Source organism: Hemisphaericaspora subhashii (genome assembly GCF_019202705.1).
Source record: "Hemisphaericaspora subhashii strain CBS 10753 chromosome Unknown scaffold23, whole genome shotgun sequence".
Lineage (NCBI taxonomy): Eukaryota > Fungi > Ascomycota > Pichiomycetes > Serinales > Debaryomycetaceae > Hemisphaericaspora > Hemisphaericaspora subhashii.
Window position 1 is genome coordinate 113,043 of NW_026057346.1, and position 26,647 is coordinate 139,689.

At 32.0% G+C, this 26,647-nt stretch overlaps 8 protein-coding genes and 1 pseudogene across 9 annotated transcripts; 4 read left to right on the forward strand and 5 right to left on the reverse strand. All coding sequences in view use genetic code 12, as the record gives it.

Annotated features, from left to right (window-relative positions):
- Nucleotides 1-681: 681 nt before the first annotated feature.
- Nucleotides 682-1,887, reverse strand: HAT2 (Hat2p; the record flags this gene model as incomplete). The annotated part of the gene is made up of 1 exon (XM_049408274.1): nucleotides 682-1,887. One exon carries the CDS (start codon nucleotides 1,885-1,887, stop codon nucleotides 682-684), a length of 1,206 nt encoding a protein of 401 aa, XP_049262431.1.
- A 160-nt stretch (nucleotides 1,888-2,047) lies between these two features.
- J8A68_004327 (uncharacterized protein) lies at nucleotides 2,048-3,937 on the reverse strand (the record flags this gene model as incomplete). The annotated part of the gene is made up of 1 exon (XM_049408275.1): nucleotides 2,048-3,937. One exon carries the CDS (start codon nucleotides 3,935-3,937, stop codon nucleotides 2,048-2,050), a length of 1,890 nt encoding a protein of 629 aa, XP_049262432.1.
- Nucleotides 3,938-3,993: 56 nt separating this feature from the next.
- Nucleotides 3,994-4,485, reverse strand: J8A68_004328 (uncharacterized protein; the record flags this gene model as incomplete). Its single annotated transcript, XM_049408276.1, has 1 exon — nucleotides 3,994-4,485. The coding sequence occupies one exon, from the start codon at nucleotides 4,483-4,485 to the stop codon at nucleotides 3,994-3,996; it is 492 nt and encodes a 163-aa protein (XP_049262433.1).
- Nucleotides 4,486-9,958: 5,473 nt separating this feature from the next.
- Nucleotides 9,959-10,954, forward strand: J8A68_004329 (uncharacterized protein; the record flags this gene model as incomplete). The annotated part of the gene is made up of 1 exon (XM_049408277.1): nucleotides 9,959-10,954. One exon carries the CDS (start codon nucleotides 9,959-9,961, stop codon nucleotides 10,952-10,954), a length of 996 nt encoding a protein of 331 aa, XP_049262434.1.
- Nucleotides 10,955-11,431: 477 nt separating this feature from the next.
- On the forward strand, nucleotides 11,432-13,900 carry NAG6 (dynamin-like GTPase; the record flags this gene model as incomplete). Its single annotated transcript, XM_049408278.1, has 1 exon — nucleotides 11,432-13,900. One exon carries the CDS (start codon nucleotides 11,432-11,434, stop codon nucleotides 13,898-13,900), a length of 2,469 nt encoding a protein of 822 aa, XP_049262435.1.
- Nucleotides 13,901-15,388: 1,488 nt separating this feature from the next.
- J8A68_004331 lies at nucleotides 15,389-17,504 on the forward strand (annotated as a pseudogene). Its single transcript has 2 exons — nucleotides 15,389-15,422; nucleotides 16,006-17,504. Coding segments are annotated over exons 1-2 (1,533 nt in total).
- Nucleotides 17,505-18,126: 622 nt separating this feature from the next.
- On the reverse strand, nucleotides 18,127-18,888 carry NAG1 (Nag1p; the record flags this gene model as incomplete). Its single annotated transcript, XM_049408279.1, has 1 exon — nucleotides 18,127-18,888. The coding sequence occupies one exon, from the start codon at nucleotides 18,886-18,888 to the stop codon at nucleotides 18,127-18,129; it is 762 nt and encodes a 253-aa protein (XP_049262436.1).
- An 896-nt stretch (nucleotides 18,889-19,784) lies between these two features.
- Nucleotides 19,785-21,059, forward strand: DAC1 (Dac1p; the record flags this gene model as incomplete). The annotated part of the gene is made up of 1 exon (XM_049408280.1): nucleotides 19,785-21,059. One exon carries the CDS (start codon nucleotides 19,785-19,787, stop codon nucleotides 21,057-21,059), a length of 1,275 nt encoding a protein of 424 aa, XP_049262437.1.
- A 455-nt stretch (nucleotides 21,060-21,514) lies between these two features.
- Nucleotides 21,515-23,440, reverse strand: J8A68_004334 (MFS transporter; the record flags this gene model as incomplete). Its single annotated transcript, XM_049408281.1, has 1 exon — nucleotides 21,515-23,440. The coding sequence occupies one exon, from the start codon at nucleotides 23,438-23,440 to the stop codon at nucleotides 21,515-21,517; it is 1,926 nt and encodes a 641-aa protein (XP_049262438.1).
- Nucleotides 23,441-26,647: the final 3,207 nt, after the last annotated feature.

Genomic DNA, 26,647 nt, shown 5'->3' on the forward strand with positions numbered 1-26,647 from the left:
CTTTAAATAAATAATTTTGTTTTCTGACTGACAGAGTCTTCTTTTTTTTCCTTTCGCTGTTCTTCTTGTGACATTACTTTTCTTAAAAATTTCAGATTGACAGCGATTTTATTAAATTTATAACAACACAGAAATGAGATAGTTAGAGAGTGAGAGAGAGTAAAGAAGAGATGGGATAGACAAGAACAGATGACTTGAGATTGAATGAAATAGATTGGGGGAAAAGCAATGCAGAATTTATTGGAATGGATGGATTCGTTTCTTTATCTTTAAGTATCACAAGATGGTTAACCAAAGTAAACAAAATCATTCACTTGTTAAACAAGGGGAGTAAGTACTAATAAATACACTTCTCTCTATTGATTGATTGATTACAACACGTTTCTAATCAATATGACTATAACCCCCCAATTAATTAAACTAATAATTAAAATGGAAATTGCCACTTCAACCAATTCAGTATCCCTGCCGCCCGTTATATCCGTTGTGTCTATTAATTAATAATTAGTTAAATTGAATTTTGTGTGATGCAAGAAAAAACTCATGGGGGTTGCAATTTTTGGTGTAGTTATGAGTTGGCTGCTACGGCCAACAAAACAGATTGAGTTATTATATGATTCTAATACATTACATTTATTACTAATAATACACACATGTCTATATATGATTGAATGGTCAGATCTATTCCAATTCTTTTATATCAATTTCTTCATTTTCTTCAGAATTAATTAAATTCTTACCAACTTCCCAAAGATGAACAATATTATCATCAGCAACTGATCCAATTGTCCAAGATTTAAATGGACACCAACTTAAATCAGTAACTGCTCCAGTATGACCAGCATGCATCATAAATAATTCAGGACATCCATCCTCTGCATCTTCTTGTTGTTGTTCTTCTCCAATCTTAAATAAATCCCAGATAATTAATCTTCTATCTTGTCCTCCACTAGCTAATATTCCATCTTTATCAGGTGAAAATTCCATACAAGTTATTGAATCACCATGTCCCATCATTGTATGTAATAATCCTGATTTATTCTTTGGTGCATTACCTAATTTTCTTAAATCTAATAAATTTATATTAGAATTGGTATTACCAATTGCCATTAAATTATGTGAAAATGGTGAAAATGCTAATGAATTAATCCCTTTTGATTCTTCAGCATAAAATCTTGAAATAACTTCTTTACTTCTTAAATCAAAGAGATAAACATATGAATCTTCTGATACACTAGCAAACATATTTTCATCAAACATATGCCATTTTGTATCATTGACAATATCTTTTTGAATATCATTTTTAAATATAATTGAATTATCTTTCAGAGTATCAGTAACGCAAACAAATTTATCGTCAGCACCAGTTAATAATAACCCCCGTTTAAATGGACTCCAACAAAGTCCATATCCATTTTCATTATGAGGTACAAAATGGGATTTTGCCATTTTAGAATCATCAGTTAAATCATATAAATCAACTTCCCCCAAACCATTTATAGTAGCCACAATATTTGGATCTTGGGGCATATATCTTGTCCGACAAATTTCAGCATTATTTTCAAATTTCTTAATAATTTTGATTCTTGAATTGGGTTTCTTCAGACCAATTGAAGAATCAATTGGAATTTGTGTTGTAGCAAGTTTAAGATAGTTCTTATCTTCTCCAGAAGTATGAGTTCCTAATAATAATTTAGCATCAATTGCTCCTTCGTCATCATTGGTGGTGGTTTCAGGAAGCCATTGAATTGTTAGAGATGGCCAAGTTAAGGCAGTTTCACTAACAAATTCATACATATAACGACAATTCTTTCTCCATAATTGATATTCCTCTTTAATAGTTAATTCCCCTTGTGCTTCACCGTTCTCAGCAGTTAATTCTGACATCGTTTGTTGATACTTCTTCAATTGATTTTAGAGTAAGAATGGGAAAGGTTTTTTAAAATCAATTTTCAACACGCGTTTCATCAGAAAAAAATAAATAAATTATTCATTAAAGGAGAGTCTCTATATAAAGCAAGGGAACCAATGGGTAATCATGCACTGGCTAATAATTTAAAAATTGTTCATTTACTTCAAAACAATCTATAACTCTTAAAGCATCACTTATATGATGGAAGTAAGGTTTATCATCACTCTCTATTAAGTCATGACATGCAATAACATTCTCTATTTCAAAATTAGTATTCAACAGTTCTTGTTCTTCCATTTCAATCAGATGATCTCGTCCACGACAATTAATATTAAATCTATTAGCAATATTTTGCATTACGAAATATTTAACATCAATTAAATCTTTAATTAAAATCTTATTAATTCCTGAACTTTTCAATCGATTTCTTAAATCTTTGGAATTACCCACTCTAACAAAAAATGTTCGAATATCTCTTTGACGATAATTGATAATTAATTCATATAAAATTTTACAAGCTGATGAATCAATATTTTGCATCCCATTTAAATCAAATATAATATATTTAACCATACTTAAATCTCGACTTCTCTTTTGAGCAGGATGGGCTTTTGTTGATCCATACATTTCAACTCGTTTTAATCTAGCTCTTAAATCACTTGAATTGGTAAAAGTAAGTGGTTCGGGGATTTTTATAATTAAACAACCTTCAATTTCTTCAATAACTTGTTCATTTAATTGCATTTGTTGAATATCATCAAATACATTCAATTGAGTACCTGGTTTCTTTTCATTTAAGTTTGTGGGGATATCAGCATCTACAAAGACATTAGTATTTGGATATCTCCCCAATATTTGAATTCTTGAAATTGTGGAATTTTTAATTACTCTAATTAACAGATATATTAAACCAACAGCAATTCCACCTTCCATTGAAAAAAATAATGTAGTTAATACCGTAACTGCAAATGTAATTAATTCATTATAACCTTTTGTTTTCCAATGGAAATATAATTCATATGGAGCTTCTTCAATCAACAGTAAACCAATCACTGCCACAACTACACTAAGCATACATTCTGGAACATAATATAAATAATCAAGGAAAAATACCACGGTGATTAAAGTACAAAATCCCATAATCCCTCCCAGCATAGTTGTCTTTGCTGAAATTGCATTTACTTTACTTCTTCCATAACCTCCAAATGCAGGTAATGCACCAAACATTGAGCAAAATATATTAAGACTACCCAATGCAACTAATTCTCGATTTGAACTTATTGGTAAATCATATCTTGAACCAAGTGATTTAGAAGCAGTTGTTGATTCGAAAAAACCCAACATGGCACATAAGAATCCTGAAGTAGTAAATTTTTTTAATAATGATAATTTTAGTGGATTATATAGTTTTAATTCACCATCATGTTTTACATTTCCAATTATATTAATCCCCAATAAATCCCAACGGTAGTAAGAACATAATATAGTTGAACACCCGACAATTAATAAAATTTCCGGGATAAATACGATTTTTGGAGAATATTTCCCCGGTCTTTTTGCAGCATATTTTTTAAATATTCTTATTGCCATAATTATTGCAAAACCAATTAAACTAATTTTTAGACTTAATGGATTATAATGTTTATAATTAAACCATAAGAATCGTACTTTATCAAATGGTGAATGAATATCCATTTCTTCTGGATTCCTAGTAATTTCCTTCATTAATTCTTCTAAACCCAAACAATTAATTAATGCATTTATATTCATAACAATCCCAACAGCACATATGAACCCCTTTAATAAAGATGCACTTAATACATTATCCAAAAAACCAAATCTTCCTAATCCAAATCCTAATAAACTCATCCCAGAAAGAAAACTAATTGCCGCTACATATTCTAAAGGATCTAAATTTTTCTTATGTTTTGAATCATGTAATATTGGTTCAACTGCTTGCCCAACAATCAAAGAAATTGGACCTTCAGGTCCAACAATCATTTGTGGAACACTACCAAAGATCATATATATCAATGGAGAAATTCCAAGTGAAAATAACCCTGATATAACTGGAACATGAGCTAATGTAGTTGCATAAGATAAACATAAAGGTAATTGAAAAATACCAATGTCAACCCCCCAATTAAATCCCCAACGAAAAACAGTAGATTATATTGTCCAATCCAAGATAAACATGGAAGATAATAAGGAAGTAATTCATTCCAAGGTAGGTCATCAATTCGTTGTACATTAGTAGGTACGATATATGGACGAGATGAAGATGAAGAATTATTATCAGGTGCTTGATATATTATTGATTCGGCGTCAGCAAGAGGAAGTGGAGAAGGGGAAGCTGAACCCAGTTTTGACAGTAATTCATTAATTAAATGAGATGGAATATGTGGAGGATATTTATTATTATTATTAGAAAGAATTGATCCATATTCATATTCTGACAGTGGTCGATCTATGAGTGGTTGTCGTTCTTGGTTGACTCTTCGTGGGGAGATGACACGGAATGGAGAAGGACTGTTGTATCTTTTAGATCTCTCACTCTTACCTGGGGATGACATTGAATGATATAGTGAGAGATGAATAAGATGGAAAGGAAATTGAAAATTAAATAAATCTGATCTGATGTTTCTAATAATAATAATTTAATAAATGATCAATTTCAGTCATGAATTTGATTATTATTTTTTTTTTTGGGCCGTTGGTTAATTTCTTTAAGCCTTGCCTGGTCTTATCAATTGGCGAATTGAAATTGCAAAAGATTAAGGATTGGGTATCTCATTCATATTTCCTTAATAATTTAATTATGTTGTAGGAGGGATCCTCTCCTTATGAACTTCATGAATTTATAATTTATATTTTTCAGTATTGTAATGTAAGAATATGCAACAACATATTTCATATATCATACAGATATAAAAATTCTTATAAGAGAATTTCTTTACTGATCCCAAAAAGAAATCCACTTATTTTTTAAATGGCTGCGAAAATCATTCAACACGTGTATAACTATATAATTAGCACTAGATTTATTGAAAATAATCATATAGATCTTATGACGGAGATATATGGATAATGTGTATGTGATCTCTATGAATGCTGTTTTCATCTTTCGAAGAAACCAAAGTAAAAAGTGATTTTAGTAAGTTTCTTATTATTGCCTAGAATTTCACCAAGCTTCCTAATTATTTATCCAAATTCACGTTGATTGATTTATGTTCATTATAGATACNCTAAGGTTTATAATGTTATTCCAGACATATCATTTAGATTAATTATCCTTTGTAATTAATTCTTACTGTCTCTAGTCTCAAATCCTAACAGGTTATGAGCCCTGCTTCCCAAGTTGATAAAATATACCAGTACCACGTTTTGGAGACTAAATTGAAGCTTCTATTTCGTTGTATTTCCATACAAGTTTAATCTATTCGGAGACGCTTATTATGTTTCTTGGTTACGAGATGGTTCACTGAATGTACTGTGTTGATAACTTGTTCTTTTGCTGCTGGTTTTATATTGGATGGTTGTTGTTTTGGTTTTATTGTGGGCTGGCTATTATCGCTTGGCCTAATGAAAGGAATCCCTTCCATGCTTAATGAATATCTGAGGGCAAATTAACTGAAGAGTGAAATTAGTACACGCAGCTGGATTGATCTGTACGTTTCTTTGATGTGTGATGCATTATGTGTTATTTATCAACTCGCAGTTCCTGAAATTATGAAGTATCTTATAATTTGCGGTCTCATGGTTGCTTTATTTTCAATTTAAATCAGTTTGCATGATCTCAATTTCCGCAAAGGAACAGTATATTGATATTTGAATGATTGGAAACCCAGGTTTTTAAGACTTTAGACAGTTAATTAGGATTGTTGCAAATTTCTGCGAAGAATGTCAGTTACAGTGGTGGTTATGTTTGATTTGAAATCCTTTTCTCGCGATGCTCTAGTCGGTATTATATTCAAATCGAGGTAGCTCGTTAGCATATGGAAACACTTAAACCGAAAATGAGGTCAAGGTTGTCTTAATTCGGACCTAAACCATTCCCCTGATTTATTATAGATTCACCCACACATAGCCTTATTCTCCAGAGTTGAATGCTGCTGAAATTACAAATAGAGTTGTTGTTAGAGGGTCCTCAGAGATGCATATTCAATTGGCAGATCAACACGAATTAGCTTTAGCATTGGTTTACTCTATAATTCTGTATGTCATTACAACTATAAGCCAAACCCCGAGAAAGCAGTTCAAGTTTTTAACACCATACCAAGCTTTTACTGGTTATAATTTTATTTGACGTTCATCAATTTGATGTCGTTTTTGTTGTGAAAGTTCTTCCAAAGTTGAAGCTAGAAGCTTAGGTATTGATTTAGATAAATTTACTCCATCAAGACTACCTGAAACATCTCTTGTTTGTTGTGGTTATTATCCTGTGATAGTTTCCACTAATGAATAACCGGTGATTGTCACCACAAGTGTTGCATTTTACTTACCTAATTTTAAAGTGGCGCATCAGTTTTTCAAGAATTAAGAAATTGATAATTCTCAACAAATTGATTTAGATAATGTTACATCTATGTGAATTACTTGGTGTTATCCATACAAGTATATTTGAGTAGTTGGATACTGAGCGTGACGGAGAATTTGCTGTGCTGAAGTGGTGTACGATGGGTCATTGATGAATGAAAATGTGTGTTTATTTTTGATTCAAACAACTAGTTGGTATGAAAAACAAACAGTTTGGTTTTCGAATCTCTCTATGCAAGTCATTGTTGATTCCTATTCTCCTTCTACTTCTGAGGGGGAAAAGAATGTGCTTGAGAATAAATACAGTTGTCAATTACCTAAGATAATCAACCGCAAGAAGACGAAGTTAAAATTATCTGCGCACACAAACAGAAGTACAATCCGAAAAGACTGACGAGTCGAGAATCTCATTGAGAAGAGCGCTATCAACTGTAGAATAATAGAATTTTAAACTGCACATACGCTGGCATTAGAACATGAAATAGTATCTATACAGAATTGGTTCTTATTCGAATGATTGTGAATTTACATCTGTGCTAAATAAAATCAATTGCGTTGGTTAATAGTGTCAGGTAGTTAATAGGTTGGAGTTTGCCGATTGCTGGAAAATCAAATGAAGAAATTGATATGGCTAAGCAATTATGGAATCCAGTTGACATGACGGATTTAGTGACAGTCAGGAGTACACCATTGCTCGATCACTAGATAGTGGAGAAGCTCGTTTTTGAAGAATTAAAATCAGAATTAAAGAATGCTCATAATGTTTTTTGGAACTTCTGCAGATGTAACAATACTTCCAACCCTATTTCTGACGTGATTCAGAATTGACTTAGGTGCATAAAATTTTATTACTGTGAATGAAGTTGAATTTGATTTTGCACATGGTGTTAGTGTCATGAGTATAGACGTAATACAGAAGAAAGTGGAATGTTACCCTGACGGACCTGAGAAAATCGACGAAAATAGCAGACTATGGACTACATGCTCGTAGTCTCAAAATTTTGAAATCGAACTTTTGCTACAGATTGGTTTTAGATGAATTGAGTGAAAGTAAAAAGCTGAATGGTGCTCCATAATCTGAAAGAGCAAGAAACAAGTGGGTGCTTACAAACATTATTCTTTTCTAAATGTTCTGAGTTTTTGGCGTTCATGCAGTCGAAGAATATATGTATGTTAGGAAGTGTTTCAAAATATTATCATCAATCGTCAATTGCTATAAACAACTGCATATTCGTTCAGTTAATTTTGTCGTGTGGAATTTGACTTCATCAGTCTACAACAATCTACATGGAATTTAATTCAATTTTTCATCTATAGCTATTCATAATCTTAATCTTCGTTATCCACGACAAACGATGAGTGTATGGCACTTACTAGAATGATCAAAGAAATAGCATAACTTCTTATCTAATTAATTTGATTTGATTAGTCCTTCATCAATAACAGTATATGAAGACAAATTGTCGTGTATTAAGTTGCGAGTCATCCAGTCTTACATCAAAGAAGAAATCAAATAGATATTATGTATCAGGCTACCTGAGATAATATGGAGAAAAGTACATTGAGTTGAAACGCATAAAAGAGTGTCTGCTGATCCGACCACCAAATCTTCGAACAAATAATTGAAATTGCTACGTGAACTGGCTGGTCGAACGTCGTTGGTTTAAGGGGGAATGTTGATACGAAAGAGATGTGGAGGTAGCCCAACGAGTTATTGATGAAAAGGAATCAGAAGGTTAATCCAATGAAATCAAGAATTTATTATGTATTGGTGCACTGAGAGGAGATAGGTGGGAAGATGATAAGATGAGAACTTGAGAACGAGAGAATGTGGAAACTGAAATTCAATGAATTAAAGTAAGACAAAGTAGTTTAAGAATGTAAAGTAGTGGAAGAAACAGATTAAAGGGGAAAATTGAAACATGAGCTATGACTCATATAAGATAAAAAAAAAAAAAAAAAATTGATCAAACGCGGTTATAGCCCGCAAGGTATTATCCAAGAATAATACATTAAATTAGTATATTAAACAATGAATGAGTATCCAAGAATACTGAATCGTACGTGTTTATACTACACGAGTATTATCCAAGAATAATACGTTAACTTAGAACACAAAACAATAAATGAGTATCAAATGAATGAGTATCCAAGAATACTGAATCGTACGTGTTTATACTACACGAGTATTATCCAAGAATAATACACTAACTTAGTATATAAAGAATGAGTATCTAAGAATACTGAATCGTACGTGTCTGATACTGCACGAGTATTATCCAAGAATAATACATAAACTAGTATCTAAGAGTACTAAACTAATTGAGCAAGTACCAAAGAGTGCTTCTCTAACGAACCCGCATAGTCAATAAACTTATACTATACGGGAACCATTTAATTAAAGAAAGAAATGAATCTTCAAAACTAAAGATTCTGCTCATTAAGAGTATGTAAGATATGGTGCCTGGCACGAGAAGCCATTGGCTTAAGGGGAGATGTTGAGATAAAAGTAATCCAATGGCTTTTCTATAAGAAAGTCGGGTAACACTCTCCCAATAGGAAAAAGTCACCAAACAAATTAACGAAGAAAAGTGGACAACACACATAAACGAATATATATAGATAGAAGTGATAATAACGAATAAAAACAATTACTAAGGTTTATAATGTTATTCCAGACATATCATTTAGATTAATTATCCTTTGTAATTAATTCTTACTGTCTCTAGTCTCAAATCCTAACAAGTTTCTTATTATTGCCTAGAATTTCACCAAGCTTCCTAATTATTTATCCAAATTCACGTTGATTGATTTATGTTCATTATAGATACTTATTGGATTCGTATATATTAAAGATAACTTTAGGTTTATAAGTATTGTAATGCAATGTTAATCATACAATTTCCTACACAAAATAACACTATTTCTAACACTTCTTTTCAAATGGTTGGAAGGTTAAGAAAGTAAATTATCTTAATAGGAAGATGACATTATTTTTTTGCAACCAAAGTTAACAATTTGAAACTCAACTCAAATGATTATAAACAACTTCTAATCGAGAATTATCTTAAGTGGTAATGTATTAACCATCATTATATAATGATATGAAGTAATCAAATACACTCTTGTGAACCATATTAGATTTATTGGTATGTTCTCAAAAATGTGGATATCTGTGTTTATATAGAGTATTAAATTTCAATTGCAATAATAAGATCTAAACATCTGGACATTACAAACCATCCAAAGACTCTATGAATTTTCATATGATATGATATCAATAATGGATGTAAAAGAAAGTGTGTGGTATTCGTTGATTCGTAAGAACTTTAACCCCCCACCCCGAAACCCGGAGGTCGTGTAACAATGATCAAAATGAAAAATTTATACAATTTGGAATTTGACTAATTAACATTTTTATAATTCAACTTGAATGGATAGTTTTATTCCTTTTAGTTTCAGAGCCAAGTGATTCATTTATAGATCTGCCCAGAACATTAGAAAATGTCAATGTCAATAGTTGCAAGAAGATTCTTTTCAGGAACAAGAGTCAAATTGGATACTCTTGCTTTATTAGAAGGTACCAATGGTAAACCAACCCCAGCATCCTTATCTACAATTGCTGCAGCCATTGAAATTGGAAAACCAATAACTGCATTAATACTTGGTTCTAATGCTGATTCAATTGCTGCTGAAGTTGCCAAGACTAAAGGGGTTGACAATGTATTGATTTCTAAAGATTCTAAATATGATCATCTTTTAGCTGAAGAAGTTACCCCATTAATTAAACAAATTATTCAAGGTGATGGTTCAAATTATACTCATTTTTTAACTCCAAATTCATCAGTAGGGAAATCAGTTCTTCCAAGATTAGGAGCATTATTAGATGTTCAACCAATTTCAGAAGTTATTAAAGTTATTGATGTTGATACATTTATGCGTCCAATCTATGCTGGTAATGCTTTAGCAACTGTTAAATCAAAAGATAGTATTATTCTTGCATCAATTAGAGCTTCAGCTTTTGCTCCAATAGAAGAAACCACTGGACAAGCAGTGACCATTGAAGAAGTATCCCAATCTAGTGAATCTGGTTCTCGTACTGAATTTGTTTCTGAAGAGTTAATTAGTTCTGAAAGACCAGAATTAGGTTCTGCAACTAGAGTTGTTGCTGGTGGTCGTGGGTTAAAGAATAAAGAAACTTTTGAAAAATTAATTGAACCACTTGCATCTAAATTAAATGCAGCAATTGGTGCCCTGAGAGCAGCAGTTGATTCTGGATTTTGTGATAATTCTTTACAAGTTGGACAAACTGGTAAGATTGTTGCCCCAGATTTATATATTGCCGTGGGAATTTCTGGTGCTATTCAACATTTAGCTGGGATGAAGGATGCAAAGACTATTGTTGCAATTAATAAAGATTCGGAAGCGGCTATTTTTAATGTTGCTGATGTTGGATTAGTTGGGGATCTTAACGAAATCGTTCCTGAATTAATTGAAAAGTTGTGATAGACTTTATTGAGTATAATTAAAAGACATTAATATATTTAAAGAAGATAATTGATATTTAATACGTATTATAGAAGTATTTGCCTAGGAAGAGAGGTTCGTACTCTTTCTGGCGATGTCATTTGACTGTTTAAGTTTAATCATATATTAACAATTGAGCACCTTCTTGTTTCTTCTTGTTCATTTAATCTCTATTGTCATTGAATCTGTTAGTATTGTTCTAATTTAATCTAATTTGGCAGATTTTAGTAGCATGTGATTAAATTGTATCGTAACCATTTAAAGTAAACATTGAAAAAGTATGACGTTTAACTTTTTTTCCTATTGAGTTATTTCAATTAAAATTTCTGGTGATAGTTTCTTTTGTTGTTGCCATTTTTTATTACTTTCAATCATTCTTATCATCTATTACTAAAGTATCAACTGTTAATAAGAACTAGAGATAGAATTAGACACAGAACACGGATACAGACAATTATGAGTAGTTTAGAAGGACAGAGTGAAAACGATCACTTAGCAGTATCACACGAACACGAAGAACACGAACACGAAGAACACGAACACGAAGAACACGAAGACGAAGAACACGAAAAACAGAAATCACTTTCCCATAGTTCTTCATCTTCTTCATCCTTTGTACCAATAGATTCAACTCAAGATAATGCAATTCAAGTTGTTAATGAATCAAAACAATTCAATACTGGTATCCTTGATTATATCACTTCAGCGGTTCCTGAAAGTATTGGAAATGATTATCATATCATTTCAGTATTTGGTTCTCAATCAACTGGTAAATCAACTTTATTAAATCAATTATTTCATACTAATTTTGATGTTATGAATGAAGAACTTCAAAGACAACAAACTACTAAAGGTATCTGGATGGCTCATTCTCCTGCTGTAACGACTTCAAAGGGTCAACATTCTAGTAAATCTAACATCTTTGTTGTTGATGTTGAAGGGGCTGATGGTATGGAAAGAGGTGAAAATCAAGATTTTGAAAGAAAAGCAGCATTATTTGCCATGGCTACTAGTGAGATCTTAATTATAAATATTTGGGAAACTCAAATTGGTTTATATCAAGGAGCAAATTTAGTATTATTAAGAACTGTATTTGATGTAAATTTATCATTATTTGGTAAATCTAAATTAGATAAATCAAATCAAGAAAATGATCACAAAGTATTATTATTGATTGTTATTAGAGATTATCTTGGTAAAACTCCACTTGAGAAATTGGCGGCAAGTATGGTAAAAGGTTTAGTTGATATGTGGGATAATCTTTCTAAACCAAATGATATGGCTCATTTGAAATTTGAAGATTTCTTTGATATCAATTTCCATGCTTTAAGTCATAAAGTATTCCAACCTGAAGAATTTTCAAAAGATGTTGCCAAATTAGGAGATAGACTTATTGTGGATAATGAATTATTTAAACCAGAATATCATCATCAAATTCCAATTGATGGTTGGACCTTATATGCTGAGAATTGTTGGGAACAAATTGAAAATAATCAAGATTTAGATTTACCAACTCAACAAATCTTTGTTGCCCAACATAGATGTGAAAAAATCTTGGAAACTGTATATGATGAATTTAAACTCAAGTTTGATGAAATGTTTAAGTCAAAGAATGATGATTTTGAAGAAGTTGGCAAAGTTATGCTTGATTTAAGAAGTGATACAGTAGAAAACTATGATCAATCTGCTTCGAGATATAATAAATCAATCTATCAAGATTTGAGAACTAAATTGATGGAAAAATTAAATGATTCATTCAAGGCTGTTTTCGACTCATATGCCAAGAAGCTTATTGATACTTCATTGGAAAAATTGGATACAAATTTGGCCAATTTGAAGAGTACAAGTTTTAAAGCTAATGCTGAAAAATTACAAACTGAATTGTCTGAAGAAGTTTTGAGTAAGCTTAGAGCCATTTCATTGGATGGTGACCTTTCCATTACCGAGTTTGAGTCGTCGTTCAACGAACAAGTCAAAGCACTTGTTTCATCAGCTGTAATTGACAGGTCAATACAAAGTTTAGCAAAAGGGATCAAACAACATATTCCATCAGAAATGGCTAATCCTGATGACAAGACTTGGGATAGAATATTTGAAAAATTCAATAACTTGAGAGTTGTATCAGAAGTAAATCTTGAAGAAGATAAGGATGTCGAAACCTTCAAATTTAAGGCTTGGGTTCAATTCCATGACATATTGCATCAATTACTTTCCAAAGAGAAATTATCCGAACTTTTAAAAGATAGATTCGATGATAAATTTAGATATGATAACAATGGAATTCCTATTCTTTATACCAATGAACATGAATTGGATATTGCATTTCAAAAGGCAAAGGAACATGCACTTACAGCATTGCCTATTTTGAGTTTAGCCAAACTAAGTGATGATTCCGAGATTCTTCCTGAATATGATATTTTCGATGCCGGATTGAGATTGAAGTATCATAAACAACGAAACTATCGCCCTCCAGAAGAAGAGCAATGTTTTGCAGAAATTGTAACTGAACAAGAAAAACTGGAAATCTTAAACAAATTCAAGAAAGAAGTTGATGCACAATTTGTTGAAACAAAACGTGCTATAGTTCAACATATTACTCAAATCCCATATTATATCTATTTGGTGATTTTGGTTCTTGGATGGAACGAATTTATGGCAATTATTAGAAATCCATTATTTTTCTCATTGGTTTTGATACTTGGTGGAGTCGTTTATATGTTATACACAATGAATTTATTAAATCCTGCCATGGTGGTGGCCCAAAGGTTAGTCAATGAAGTAGTGGTTATGGCGAAAGAAAAACTAAAGGAAGTTGTTGATGATCATGAGTTTCATGCACGTAACTTGCAAAAATTACAGCAAGAAAAGACTAAAGAAAAGACAATCGATGAAGATAAAGATGCGATTGAGTTAAACGACTTATAATTTTAATTATTTGTAGAATTGTTTAGTAAATACACTCAAAAATACCTTACATTAAATAGAAATTACGAAGAGAGTAATTATTCCCTACCTCACACACGTGTAGGCAGCAGAGATGACTTTTTTTTCCAACACAAATATAAGAGGTTGCTTAGAACTGTGATAATAAATTCCCTGGTAGGCTTTTTTAGAGAAAAATACATGTCACGTTGCATTTCTTCATCTCACACATGTATTAAGAAATTGATCATTCTATTAGACGCATACTACAATAAACTGACACAGTGTTAAACCACACAATGTAACATGTGTTGTTGTTGTTTTTTAATATCTTACAAAGTTTCTTAGGAATGTAACGTTACTCTCATTTTCACCTCGGAAAATCCATTTTACAAATTTATCCGAGAACAAACAAAAATTAAGTTCTCCGGTAAAGTCAAGAAAAAAGTGAATTAAGGTTAAAACTGATTACTTACATGTAATGTTTCACTAAATCCTATTGCTGCGAAAGTGTTAAGTGTTCTGTCCGATGAATTAAGATGTGTGAACTAGGTGTCAGATGTTGGTTGCAAATCCCCTTTCCGTGGAAAAACTGAAGTTCGCTCCATCATAGTGTACTTGCATCTTTTCTCCTTGGATTCTATGATGGGTATACCCCTTAAATTCGGCTATAAGCATGATTTTGATTATATAGAATTATGGTTGAATGTGATAACGAATCTAATGCAAGCCGACGTGAGATTTCTCCGGTACCTTTGCACATTTTCTTATCAAGGAACAAGTTAAGAACAGGAGTAAATTCAACCTTTCTACCCGAGAACAATTTTCCGAATGTTACATTGGAGCTATTCGGCTAAAGGTGCCCCCCCATGTAAAGAAAAATCATAAGGTGAGAGATATGGTTGCAATAGGTAAAGAAATGGTACGATTTTGGTGAGATTTTTACAAAAAGAATGTGACGTAGGTCCGAGATGTGGAATTAGTTCCGTGAATGCCCTTTTCGTTAGGGCCATAACCCCGCTAACTAAGTCATTGTTCGATACAGAAAATTCAACAATAAAACGCTCTCTTCCCCATATTTTTATAGCTTAAATATCAGTGACACACATTTTATGAAACATGCTGTATGTCAGTGTACGCCATCTAGATTCAAGTTCTGACGGTTAATCTCTCAAGTAAGTATCCCTGTCGTCTCCGTAATACACACCCACCTGGGGCAGGTTGGGGATAGTGTATCGAATACACCTTGGTCAACCCTGTGCATGAATCTCAGATGTTTCGTATTTTTTGTCTTGTGTTCGCGCGGATCATTTGACACATTAAATAAAAAATAAATAATATCAGGATATATTTTTTGCTGCATTAAATTTATCTTGCAGGAAAATGTAATCAAGTTCCATCAATGTTCCAAAAATGTAACCGCAATAAAAATGAACCGCAAAATAGACGGGGGAAATACACAAAAAACAATCAACGCATCTGTAATTCCCCATGCCACCACAGTGTTTCAGGTTTAAGGATCCTTGTGTACCTCATCTGATCATCGGTTTTAGATCTACTTAAAGCTTAAGGAGTGTTTTTTTTTCTTGAATGTAACCCCAATTCTTTTTTTTTATTTCTTTTATTCTTAAAGTTTCTCCGGTTTCCTTTTAGAAAAGGCACAAAAAAAAAATTAAAATTAGAAAAAAAAAAAAAGTTCCATCTAAAAATAAATGGTAACATTTAAGTAACAAAAATTACAATTGTTACATACAACCATTAAATCATTTTTTATACATTTCATTACCACCTCCAAACGACTCAGGCGAAGTCACACGCAAACCTACCGCCATCTACCGTACCACCCCGTCTTTGCTCCATTCATTTATTTATAGATCACTTTTTCCCCTTTTCCTATTTACAACTTTTGTCAAATCCAATAACATCCTCAACTAACTTTTAGTTTTAATACTTACAAAATACTATTACCTCGATAATAATCCTGTAAAGCCCTTTACGTTCTTTTTTTTATGTTATCATGATGAATACAACATCTTCCATTCCAACTCATCAGTGATAGCTGTGATATTTTTTGCTAATACTTAATCTGTATTTCCTTAATACAATAGAAGAAACCCCGTCTTCTTCAGCAAATAATACTGACACTCCACCTTCACCTGTTACCAGTGCATCCACATTAGTAGGTTCCGTTGTTCAGTCGTTCACTCAAAGTGCTACCAAAGCAAACTTACAAAAGCAATCAGAACATTTATATTCTGATTTCAATTCAGCTTTATTTGACAACTCAAAGATTTGTATGTTACCAAATTATAATATTAGTCCAACTGGTCAAGAATATGGTCAATTTTTAGTTATCGATTTGGGTGGTTCCACTTTAAGAATTGGTGTGATTGATATTGCGAAACCTTCTAGTACAGAAGAATCCGATAGATCATCAAGAATTAACACTATTGTTGAAAAAAGTTGGATCATTCCAAATGACTTTAAGGTTATAGATTATGAATTCTTTCAATATATTGGTGCCAGAATAAAAGAGATCATTGAATCCCAAAATGTTCTCGATATTAAATCTGTTGTTAAAACTGGTATCACATGGTCCTTCCCATTGGAAACCACTGATTACAACCATGGTAGAATTGTTCATGTTTCCAAGGGTTACACTATCCACCCAGATATCTATGGAAAAGATTTGAAAGTCATCTTGGAAGATATTTTAATCAAGGAATTCCAAATTGAAATTGATATAAGAATTATTTTCAATGATTCATTAGCAGTTTATGCAGCTGGTGCTTTTATTGATAAAAACATGAAATTAGCTTTGGTCTTAGGTACTGGTCTCAACATGTGTTGTGCTTTAGATAGTTCCAACAAAGTTCATCAAGATAAGATCTTGGATGGACATGATAGAATCCTTTATAATACTGAATTATCTTTGTTTGGTGCTAACTTACTTACTGATGATTTTGTGACAAAATACGATGCATGTATTGATTCTAGATTTGCTAACTTTAAGAACCATTTCAAGCCATATATGACCGTGGATCCAAATACATCTACCATTTTACAACCTCATGAATTAATGGCTAGTGGTAGATACTTACCAGAATTAACCAGATTGGTACTTGTTGATTTGATTGATGCTCAAGAAATCTTCAACGATGACAAGGATTTGAATGAAATTTTGACCAAGGAATATGATGGTTTTGATGGTGAATTGATGTGTTTTATTGATGAAAGTAATGACTATACTGCTATCAACAGTAAGATTTGTGAAAGATATGGTTGGGACAATGTTACTAAGTCTGATATCACCACATTGAAACAAGTTGTGTCATGTATTATCAAAAGAGCAGCTTTTATTGTCGCATATACCATACTTTCATTTATTAAATTATTAAAGCATCATAATGAAAATGAAGAATTATCACTTGTAACGATTGGTTATGTTGGTTCAGTATTAAGTTATTTCCATAATTATAGAGATTTGGTTAAACAATTTGTTAATGAAAATGAAGATGCCAAGAAATTGGGTGTTACAATTGATTTGAAATTGATTGATAACAGTTCAATGATTGGTGCTGCCATTGGTGCTGCTTATTATTCATAAAAGAATTTGACGGGATTTCATCTTCTAAATGCATACACATATATTTCATGGGATTTTTTTGTTTATTAATTTTTAAAAAGAGACATTTTCTTCTTCTTCTTGTTTAGTTACATAAGTTTTAATTTTGATTGTATTTTATTTTTTTATTTGTTAAGGATAATATAAAATAAGTATTGGTTAGATATGATGAATCCTGTAGCTGTTGCACGTACTTTGTCTCATTGGGATCCTTGCGAAAAAGCTAGAATGACTTTACTTTGACGTTTCATTTTTGGATTGTTGGATGATGTTATTTTGGCAGCACCTTTTTTTTTTTGCAACCAAATTAAGGTTTGAAAGAAAGTATTAAGTTCGTTCTTTTATAGTGGTTCTTAGTGGTGTCATGAGGAAAGTCTTATTCAAAAGGGCCTAACCTAAATTGGAAAGGTATAAATTGAGTGAGATGAAGATCATGTGATCTATAATTAGTACGTTTTAATGGGCATCAATAGAGGACCTATTACATACACGAATTACGCTTTTCAAATAAGAAACATTAAACATATGAAAAATATTGGATACATATAACATTTTTAGATAATTTATTTGTCTCAGAAGAACTAAAATAAAATGGGAATGAAACTTATAACTTTGAAGTTAAACCAGCAGCAGCATTATCACAAACAACCAAAACATTAGAATGATCTTGTAAATAACTAGATGGGAATCTTGGATCATTCTTAGTACCATTGATGGTTTTATCCAATGCAAAATTCTTGTTTTGACCTAAAACAATGATAGCAACTTCATCAGAATTATCTAAAACAGTTGAAATACCAACACTTAAAGCGAATTTAGGAACCTTAGATTCATCATTTTCAAAGAATCTTGAGTTTGCTTTTATGGTTGATGGAACGAGACTGACTTTTCTGGTAATAGAATCTCTAGAAGAACCAGCTTCATTGAAAGCTAAATGACCTTCTGGACCTAAACCACCCATGAATAAATTGATTCTTCCATATTTCTTAATTTTAGCTTCATAATCAGCACACTCCTTTTCAATGTCTTGAGCTAAACCATTTAAGATATTGATGTTTTCTCTTGGGATATCAATATGATTAAAGAATTTATCAAACATGAAGTAATGATAAGATTGTTCATTAGTTGGAGGAAGTCCTAAATATTCATCCATATTAAAAGTAATAACATTCTTGAAACTAACTAAACCAGCTTTGTTGGCTTTAATTAATCTGGCATAAACACCTTCTGGAGAAGAACCTGTTGGTAAACCAATGACGAATGGCTTTTCTGGAGTTGGAGCAAAATCATTGATCTTTTTGATAATGTGATTTGCTAAATATTCAGATGCATCTTCGGCAGAGGAAAAAGTAGCTTGTTTAACCATTGTGAATAGGAATTAAGTTTGTTCTTGATGTGTAATTGATATGAAAATCTTGTTTAAAAGTGTTGACTCTATTTTCTACCTTTGGAATAACTTATAAATATTACAAAAAGGCTTTGAAGATTGCTTATGAGGAGATGACAAAAATATTTTGAACAATGAAAATATCAGTGATCACAAAACCTAGTAGTAGTGTATTCAGATGATGACGATGTGTGAGTATGTAGTAATTGTAGTGGGTAGGTGGTAATGGAATTCAGGCGTGTAAAATCTTCATGTTGTATTTTTATTTTATTTAGGAGGTCCAGTTGTAATTGTACTTCCCGCATTTATAACCGATCTAAAAAAGTCTGACCCTTTGTTTTAGAAAAGAAAGAAACAGTTTTTTTTTTTTCGTTAAAAAATAAAAAAGAAAGTATGGGGAGGTGATGAGGGATCAAATGTAACATTTTATTTTCTAATGCAACGTTTCAGAGGAGATGTTACATTTTTCCATAGAAACCCATTTTTTTCCGTGCAAATACAACACGTTCCAAGTTGTTTCTTTTTCCGGAACAATTAATATTTTTTGTTCTTTTTGTTTGAAACTATGACGGATTCATTTTAATCCTCCCTTTTTAAAAAATTCATCATCATCTTACACACGATGTACATCTCAAGTTACACATTTTATTTATTTGTGTGTTTGTCTTTTGCGTAAAGTTTTATAAAAATGTCACCTGAATTTGAGGTTACATTAAGCATCAACAATTACATTACATAAGTCTCCCTCTCCCTATCTGCTTTAATACATTATTATATATATTAACAAGTTATCCCCGTTTTCCACACCTCCCGCCCAGTTGATATCCCACTTCAAACAGAAAACACAAACAACTTTATACAGTTTTCTTACAAACATGGCTACTACTTATACAAGATTTACCAACTGTCATTTGATTGATAATGGTCAATTATATGAATTCACTGATTTATATTTCAATAATCAAACTAAGAAAATCTCTCATCCTCCAGCAAATAAAGATTTGATTACTAAAACAATTGATTTACATGAACAAATATTAGCACCAGGTTTAATTGATATTCAAAACAATGGTGTTTACGGTTTAAATTATTCCAACTTGAATGAAAAATCTACTGAAAAGGATGTTATTGAATTCAAGAGTTTTTATCAAGATGCTATGACCAAATATTTATCTACTGGTGTCACCGCTACTTGTCCAACAGTTACTTCCAATTTCCCAGAAGTTTATGCTAGAGTATTACCTTTCTATAAGAAATCAAGATTAGATGATCAATGTGATTCACTTGGTGCTCATTTAGAAGGTCCATTTATTAATGTCAAGAAGAAGGGTTGTCATCCAGTTGAAACTTTTGTTGATGCTAGAGATGGTGAAACTAAATTACTACAAACGTATGGTGGTGAAGCATCTTTATTAGATAATGTCTGTATCATAACTGCTGCTCCAGAAATCCCAGGTGTCTTGGATTTAATTCCTTCCATTACTGATAGAAAAATTATCTTCTCCATTGGTCATACTATGTCTAGTTATGAAACTGGTTGTAAAGCTATTGACAGTGGTGCTACTATGATCACCCACTTGTATAATGCTATGCCACAACCCCATCATCGTGACGCTGGTGTTGTTGGTTTGATTAATTCGCCAGTTGTTGGTGACGATAAGACCCCATACTTTGGTATAATTTGCGACGGTGTACATGTTGATCCTGCAATGGCCAATTTAGCTTATAGATCCAATCCAAATAAATGTGTTTTGGTTACCGATGCCATGCATTTATTTGGTTTACCAGATGGTACTTATAAATGGGATGAACAAGCTATTGTTAAGACTGGTGATAGATTATATTTAGAAGGTACTGATACTTTAGCAGGAGCTGCTACCACATTACCACAATGTCTTCGTAATTTAATGGAATGGTCTAAGATTTCATTACCACAAGCAATAAAAACTGCTACTAATAATGCTGCATTATCCCTTGGTATACAAAATGAACGTGGATTCTTAAATATTGGTTGTGATGCTGATTTCATCGTTTTAGATAAAGCTGGATATATTCAAAAGATTTACAAGTTGGGTAATGAAGTCAAATCATCTGATATTAAATTAGAGTCACATGTTGCAAGAGATGAAAAGATTTCTGCGGTGTTGTAGATATAACACTTTACCAATCACAACCCCCCGACCCATTCCATTCCCGCATTCCATTTGCTTTTATTGCGTTCTTGATGTTTTTGTTTGGTTTAGTTCTTCTTTCAGTTTTATAGGCATTTCTTTGTTTTTCGTTTTTTTAGGTATAGTTATTTCAATTTGATAGATTCATTTATTTATTATAAAGTGTAAGATATTTCTTTCTATCTGTAGTTGAGACGTCAGAAATATTTTGGCTACAGCAAAAAATAATTTATTTTTTAATAAATCGATGATGTTTTTCCAGGTGGAGTAAAAAATTTGACCGACTTATCCGATAGATTCATGATCCAAACACGCGAGAAAGACCTGTATCTCAAATTACATCAGAATAATAATCTTAATAATACGGAAATAGAAATTACATTAATTTTATAAAATTATATTAAACAAAAAAATAAATAGAAAAGAATCTGGATTTATATAATAATCAAAAATTCTAAATGCAAATGGGGGAGTGGTGGGGGAGGAAAGGTAAGGGTATATGAGTATAAACAAGATTTCTTTAAACAATTATAATCTTTAATGTCCGTAATCTTGTTCCACATCTGGAGCTTTAGTTCCGGCAGGTGGTGCATAAGNGCATAAGCATATTTGGAATAAGTTCTAATCTTAGCACCATATCTGTAAAATAAGAATGGAATTAAACAACATCCTAAGGAAATAAAAGCCATTAAAGTTGATGCCCATTCATAACCTAATCTGTGATACATTTGAATTGTAAATAATGGAACACATGCACCCCAAATTGATCTGACAAATGTCTTTGCTGCTAAAGCACTTGCAGCATAATGTTGATAAGAATCAACAATATAATTATTAGCTGGATTATATAATGTACAGAAACCGAAACCAGCACCTAAACCTGCGAAACATGGACCAGCCCAAGAAATAGTTGGGTATGAAGACCAAGCAAATGCGAAAAGTGATACTGGAACAAACCAACATCCGATCATCATTGGAATCAATCTTAATTCAGCTGGTGGGAGTTCTCCTCTATCTCTGTATACTTGAGCTCTTCTATTATAATCAGCATTAAAGAACGGAGCAGCACAAGTAGCTAAAATAACACCACCACCAATTGGAATAAACATAACACCAGTTAAAGAAGCTGAGAATCCTTTACCTTCTTGGAAAACCATTGGATAAGCAAAGAAGAACATATAAAGTAAACCATAAACAACAGACATATACATAGTCATTAAAAAGACAATTAATTCACGTAATAAAATAAATGGTCTTAAAAGGGAAGTTTTTGCAACTTCATTAAAAGTCCTAATCTGTAATTCACTTAAAGTTCTATATCTTGAATCACCAGTTTCTTTTCTTAATTTCTTAGCTCTCTTTTTTAATAAAATACCATGATGAGTTTCTGGGACAATACTAATGAAAACAATATAAAAGAAACCAGCAATGATTAAGAACGTCCAGTAGATCCATCTCCAAGTAGGAGCATGATCAGCAAGAAGACCACCAAAGATAGGACCACAGACTGGACCTAAGAATGGAGCAGCTGAGAAGATAGCCATAGCAGTACCACGTTCTGGACCTTCCCAAATATCAGCTAAAGAACCACCAATAAGAGTCATTGGAGCACTAAAGGCAATACCATCAATTAAACGACAAACGAGTAAAGTACCAATATTTTGGGCAGCACCACAAGGAACAATGAAAACTAAAGCCACCGCTAATGTTGCTACATAAATTGGTTTTCTACCAACTTCTTCTGACATTGGAGCAAAGACTAAGGGACCGACACCGAAACCAATAACGAAAACAGTAACTGATGATAAAATAATAACTTCCATAGAAACACCAAAATGTTCAGCAGGTCTTTCTAAATCCCCAGTGACGATTGCAGAACCAAGGGCAACGACGAAACAAATTGCTCCTAATAAACCAGTATAAGTCCATTTAAGAGCTCTTGAAATATTTTTGGGACTTTGTTTATCTTGTGGTACCCATTCAACAATTCTTAAACCAGATTCTGAATCAAGGGGATATTTCCAAGGATCAGCTTCATTAAAATCTGAAAGTGGGTCTGGATGGGTTTCAATTTTTTTAATATCATAAGCTTGTTCAAGAGGACCTAAAGCACCAATACCTTCTTGTAAATCAGATATAATTCTTTCAACCCCTTTATTGTTGGTGACTAATCTTTTTAATTCTTCTTGATCTTCTTGAGATTCATGAGAACGAATCTTTTCTATTATACTTCTAGTTCTATGTATAGCTAAATTGTGTTGTGGTAATTGTTGTTGTTGTTCTGCTAAAGCATCACCAAAGGATCTAACTTTTTCAGAATCAACACTTGCGTTATCTAATGTAGAATCACGAGAATCCATATTTGTTGTTGTTAATTAAAGAAGGAAGGAAAGAAGGAAAGAAAATATTTCTATCGAAGGACAAAAAAGGTGGAATATTGCATCTTATATAAATAATTGTTAATTGAGGATGACGGTAGATGAATGAATGGAAATGGAAATAGAAAAGTAAATAAAAAAATTAAATGTCGGTTACAAAAAAATTGTTATAAAGCCGTTATTGCTTTTTTCATTAATTATTTTTTTTGTTCTTTCATTGTCTTTTTTTTTTCCTACCTTTGTTTTATATGAATTTAAATTTAGAACACGGATGTAAAAAAAAACCCAAAAAAGAATTTACCGCCAGAGGATTATCAAGGACATTCGTACTAGGTTGACAACTTTTTAACTCCTGAAATACCAGGGGAAGTGTTATATGTCCAGTGGATGTATTTGTAGAGATATGTTTCCATTGATTCCTGTCTATATGTACGTGTAAAAAATGAATGATTTGATCAGCTCATGAAAAAAATGACATGAAAAATTTTTGTTCAGCCTTTCAGTAGAAATGTGACTTATAATATATACATAAAAAATAAAATATTTTTTTCCACACTTTTCATTCTTACAAAATATTGAGGGAATTTTTTAAAGCCGACTTTGAAATTTATTTAACATTAATTACATATTGATTACACTTTTGTTAGTAGTTAGATATTGAACTGTTCTTTAGATAAAACATTGCTTAGAATAAGGAAGGAAATCATTTTAATAAACTGTTCCAGAAACGTTTAGAAATCATATTATGGTTTTTAGTAAATCTATGCTCTTCGGTTATCTAAGAAATTAATGCAAATTTTTTGCATCATGTCACCAAGAAATAAAATCTGTCATCTATCACTTCCCTTTTCAGTATTTCCATCAATTCGTCATCCTTTTTCCGTAAATGACTGCCCCACCAAATATAATTCTTACCATCACCATAAACCCAATTATTGCGTAGTCTTTGAACTATTCTTCGCTAAGTCAACATCTACACTTGGCGCAATCATCCGCTTTAGCCGTTCCCTTCAATAAATTTTTTTTTGGGTAAATAGTTAAAAACAAAACAAATACACAAAGTTAAGATTTTAAGCCGATCTAAATTACATACCTATTAACGGAATACGGCAAAAAAAATGACTACCCTTCCTTCCTTCCCTTCCATTCAGAAATTCATCATCTACAAACTCAACCAGGAACATTTCGGATCATGAAAATGGCAACGAAAGAATATAAATATACATCTAAATATCTTGGCATGTCGGTATTAAAATCATACAGTAGTAGGTGTGGTTCGGCTCATAAAGAGTTGGGAATTATAAAGAAAATATAGACAATTCTTTGGCTAGCTAGATACGGTTTACCCATGTCCATATTTTTCATCTATGTAACTGTTGATACTGGCTCTCTGGTTTAGAAGTTTGTAAGTGAAGTTCCCATAAAAAAAGAAAGTGTTTTTTAAGTTCTTGAAAAGTTTGACCGAGCAATTATTTTTTAGATCTATTTTTTTTTTACCCCAAAATTAAAAAGAAAAAAAAAGAAAAATCGGCCGGGATTTATTTTTCGGATAACAACTGAATTTTCCGAAATCCTACAATTCACTTTTACACTTGGTAGCGTATAAAGAGGAACGTTGATGTCATAAATCTGTCAAGAGAATAGAATATATAGTAGAAATTTATCATATATGAATATCAAGGAATCTTTAAGCACTAAAGTGGTAAAAGATACATTTTCCAATTCGCTAATTCTAGGAATAGGTAGACCTCCCTGTTAGAATTTCTTTGATCATTCAGGAGCGTTTCCAAGTGTTGATATAATAAAACAAATTCATTATTGCATTTCCTCCTTAGTGATACTAGAAAAAAAAAATATTGCAACCAAAATTATTGAATGAGATAAATACTTATAGTTGGCAGTATTTCTTGAAAGCCAATTAAGAAAAGTTACAACGGGATCATTCACTACACACTCAAACACTTACATCAGAATGTCATTAAAACATACGATACAAAGTTTGGTTCGTTTCTCTAAAACTAGCTTCCATACTTCTGGATTAGGGTATAGAATTCTACGTACAAGATCATTTGAACCTCGTGTTGCAAAAGTGAAAAGATATGCACATAACCCATTTCTCTAACGCGTGAGTTCTCAAACCCAATAAATATATGAACACCCTTAATCTTTCGTAGTCACTAAAAGAATAAATCCATTTGGTTGCCATCATACGATATCAGTCCGAACACATTACCTCCAGAGCAAAGATACAAAACAAAACCGTGAGTTTGTTATCAAAATGAAGCAAATTAAGGAGGTGTTCGAAATCAACAGTACGTACTTGAAACTTCCAATAACTTGGGTGTTCCTATGTGAAATATATCCACCAATTGACGTTGCGTCTCTTTACTGTTTAAGAATTTGCAACATTTAAGAGTATTCGCACCAACTGACGTAATTATGTAATATTACAAAGTATGAAGATTCAATCTGGCTTGGTTATTCGGATTTGAGTATATCTTGAAATTATACATAAATATCATACTATCCAATTTGTCATGATAATGAATTGGTCAAATAAAATTTGATTGGAGGGATTAATCAATCTAGCTGTAGGGTAAGATTTTCATAAATTTGCAGATTTCAATCATTTCTTGCAGGGCACAAAAAAGTCAAGTCTTTCATTAACAGTAATTGTGCATGTTTCACAAAGCAAGGCAATCTTACTATCTAATTTCCAAGACGAAGATGATGTGATGGCTTGTGACAACAGCGCTTAAAGTTTGCGTACTTTCAATTCAAATTAATTGAAGGGAATTGAATTGGATAGACGTCTATATAAGTTCAATAACTGAGCTCATCCTTTAAAACTCTCTCAAATCGTAATTCGTTCTGCATCTATAGGTTTTGAAATATTAAGCAGGCTTCCTGTTTTGGCTTTGCTAAAAACATTCAAGTACTGATAGATGGTTGTAGGCATTAGTGATTAAATGATCTATAAATGAATTAATTATAATTTCATTTTTTAAAATCGAACTTCATTTTTCCTTTCCAGATTTTTATTTTTTGAATTCCACCTCCAATTCATTTCTTGTTAGGGTACAAATCTCTACAACAACAATCATTCAGCACTAGAAGAATCCTTTAGCATCCCAAGTCGAATCATTGTGATAATTTTACAGTACCCCGCTGATGAATTATTATAATTGG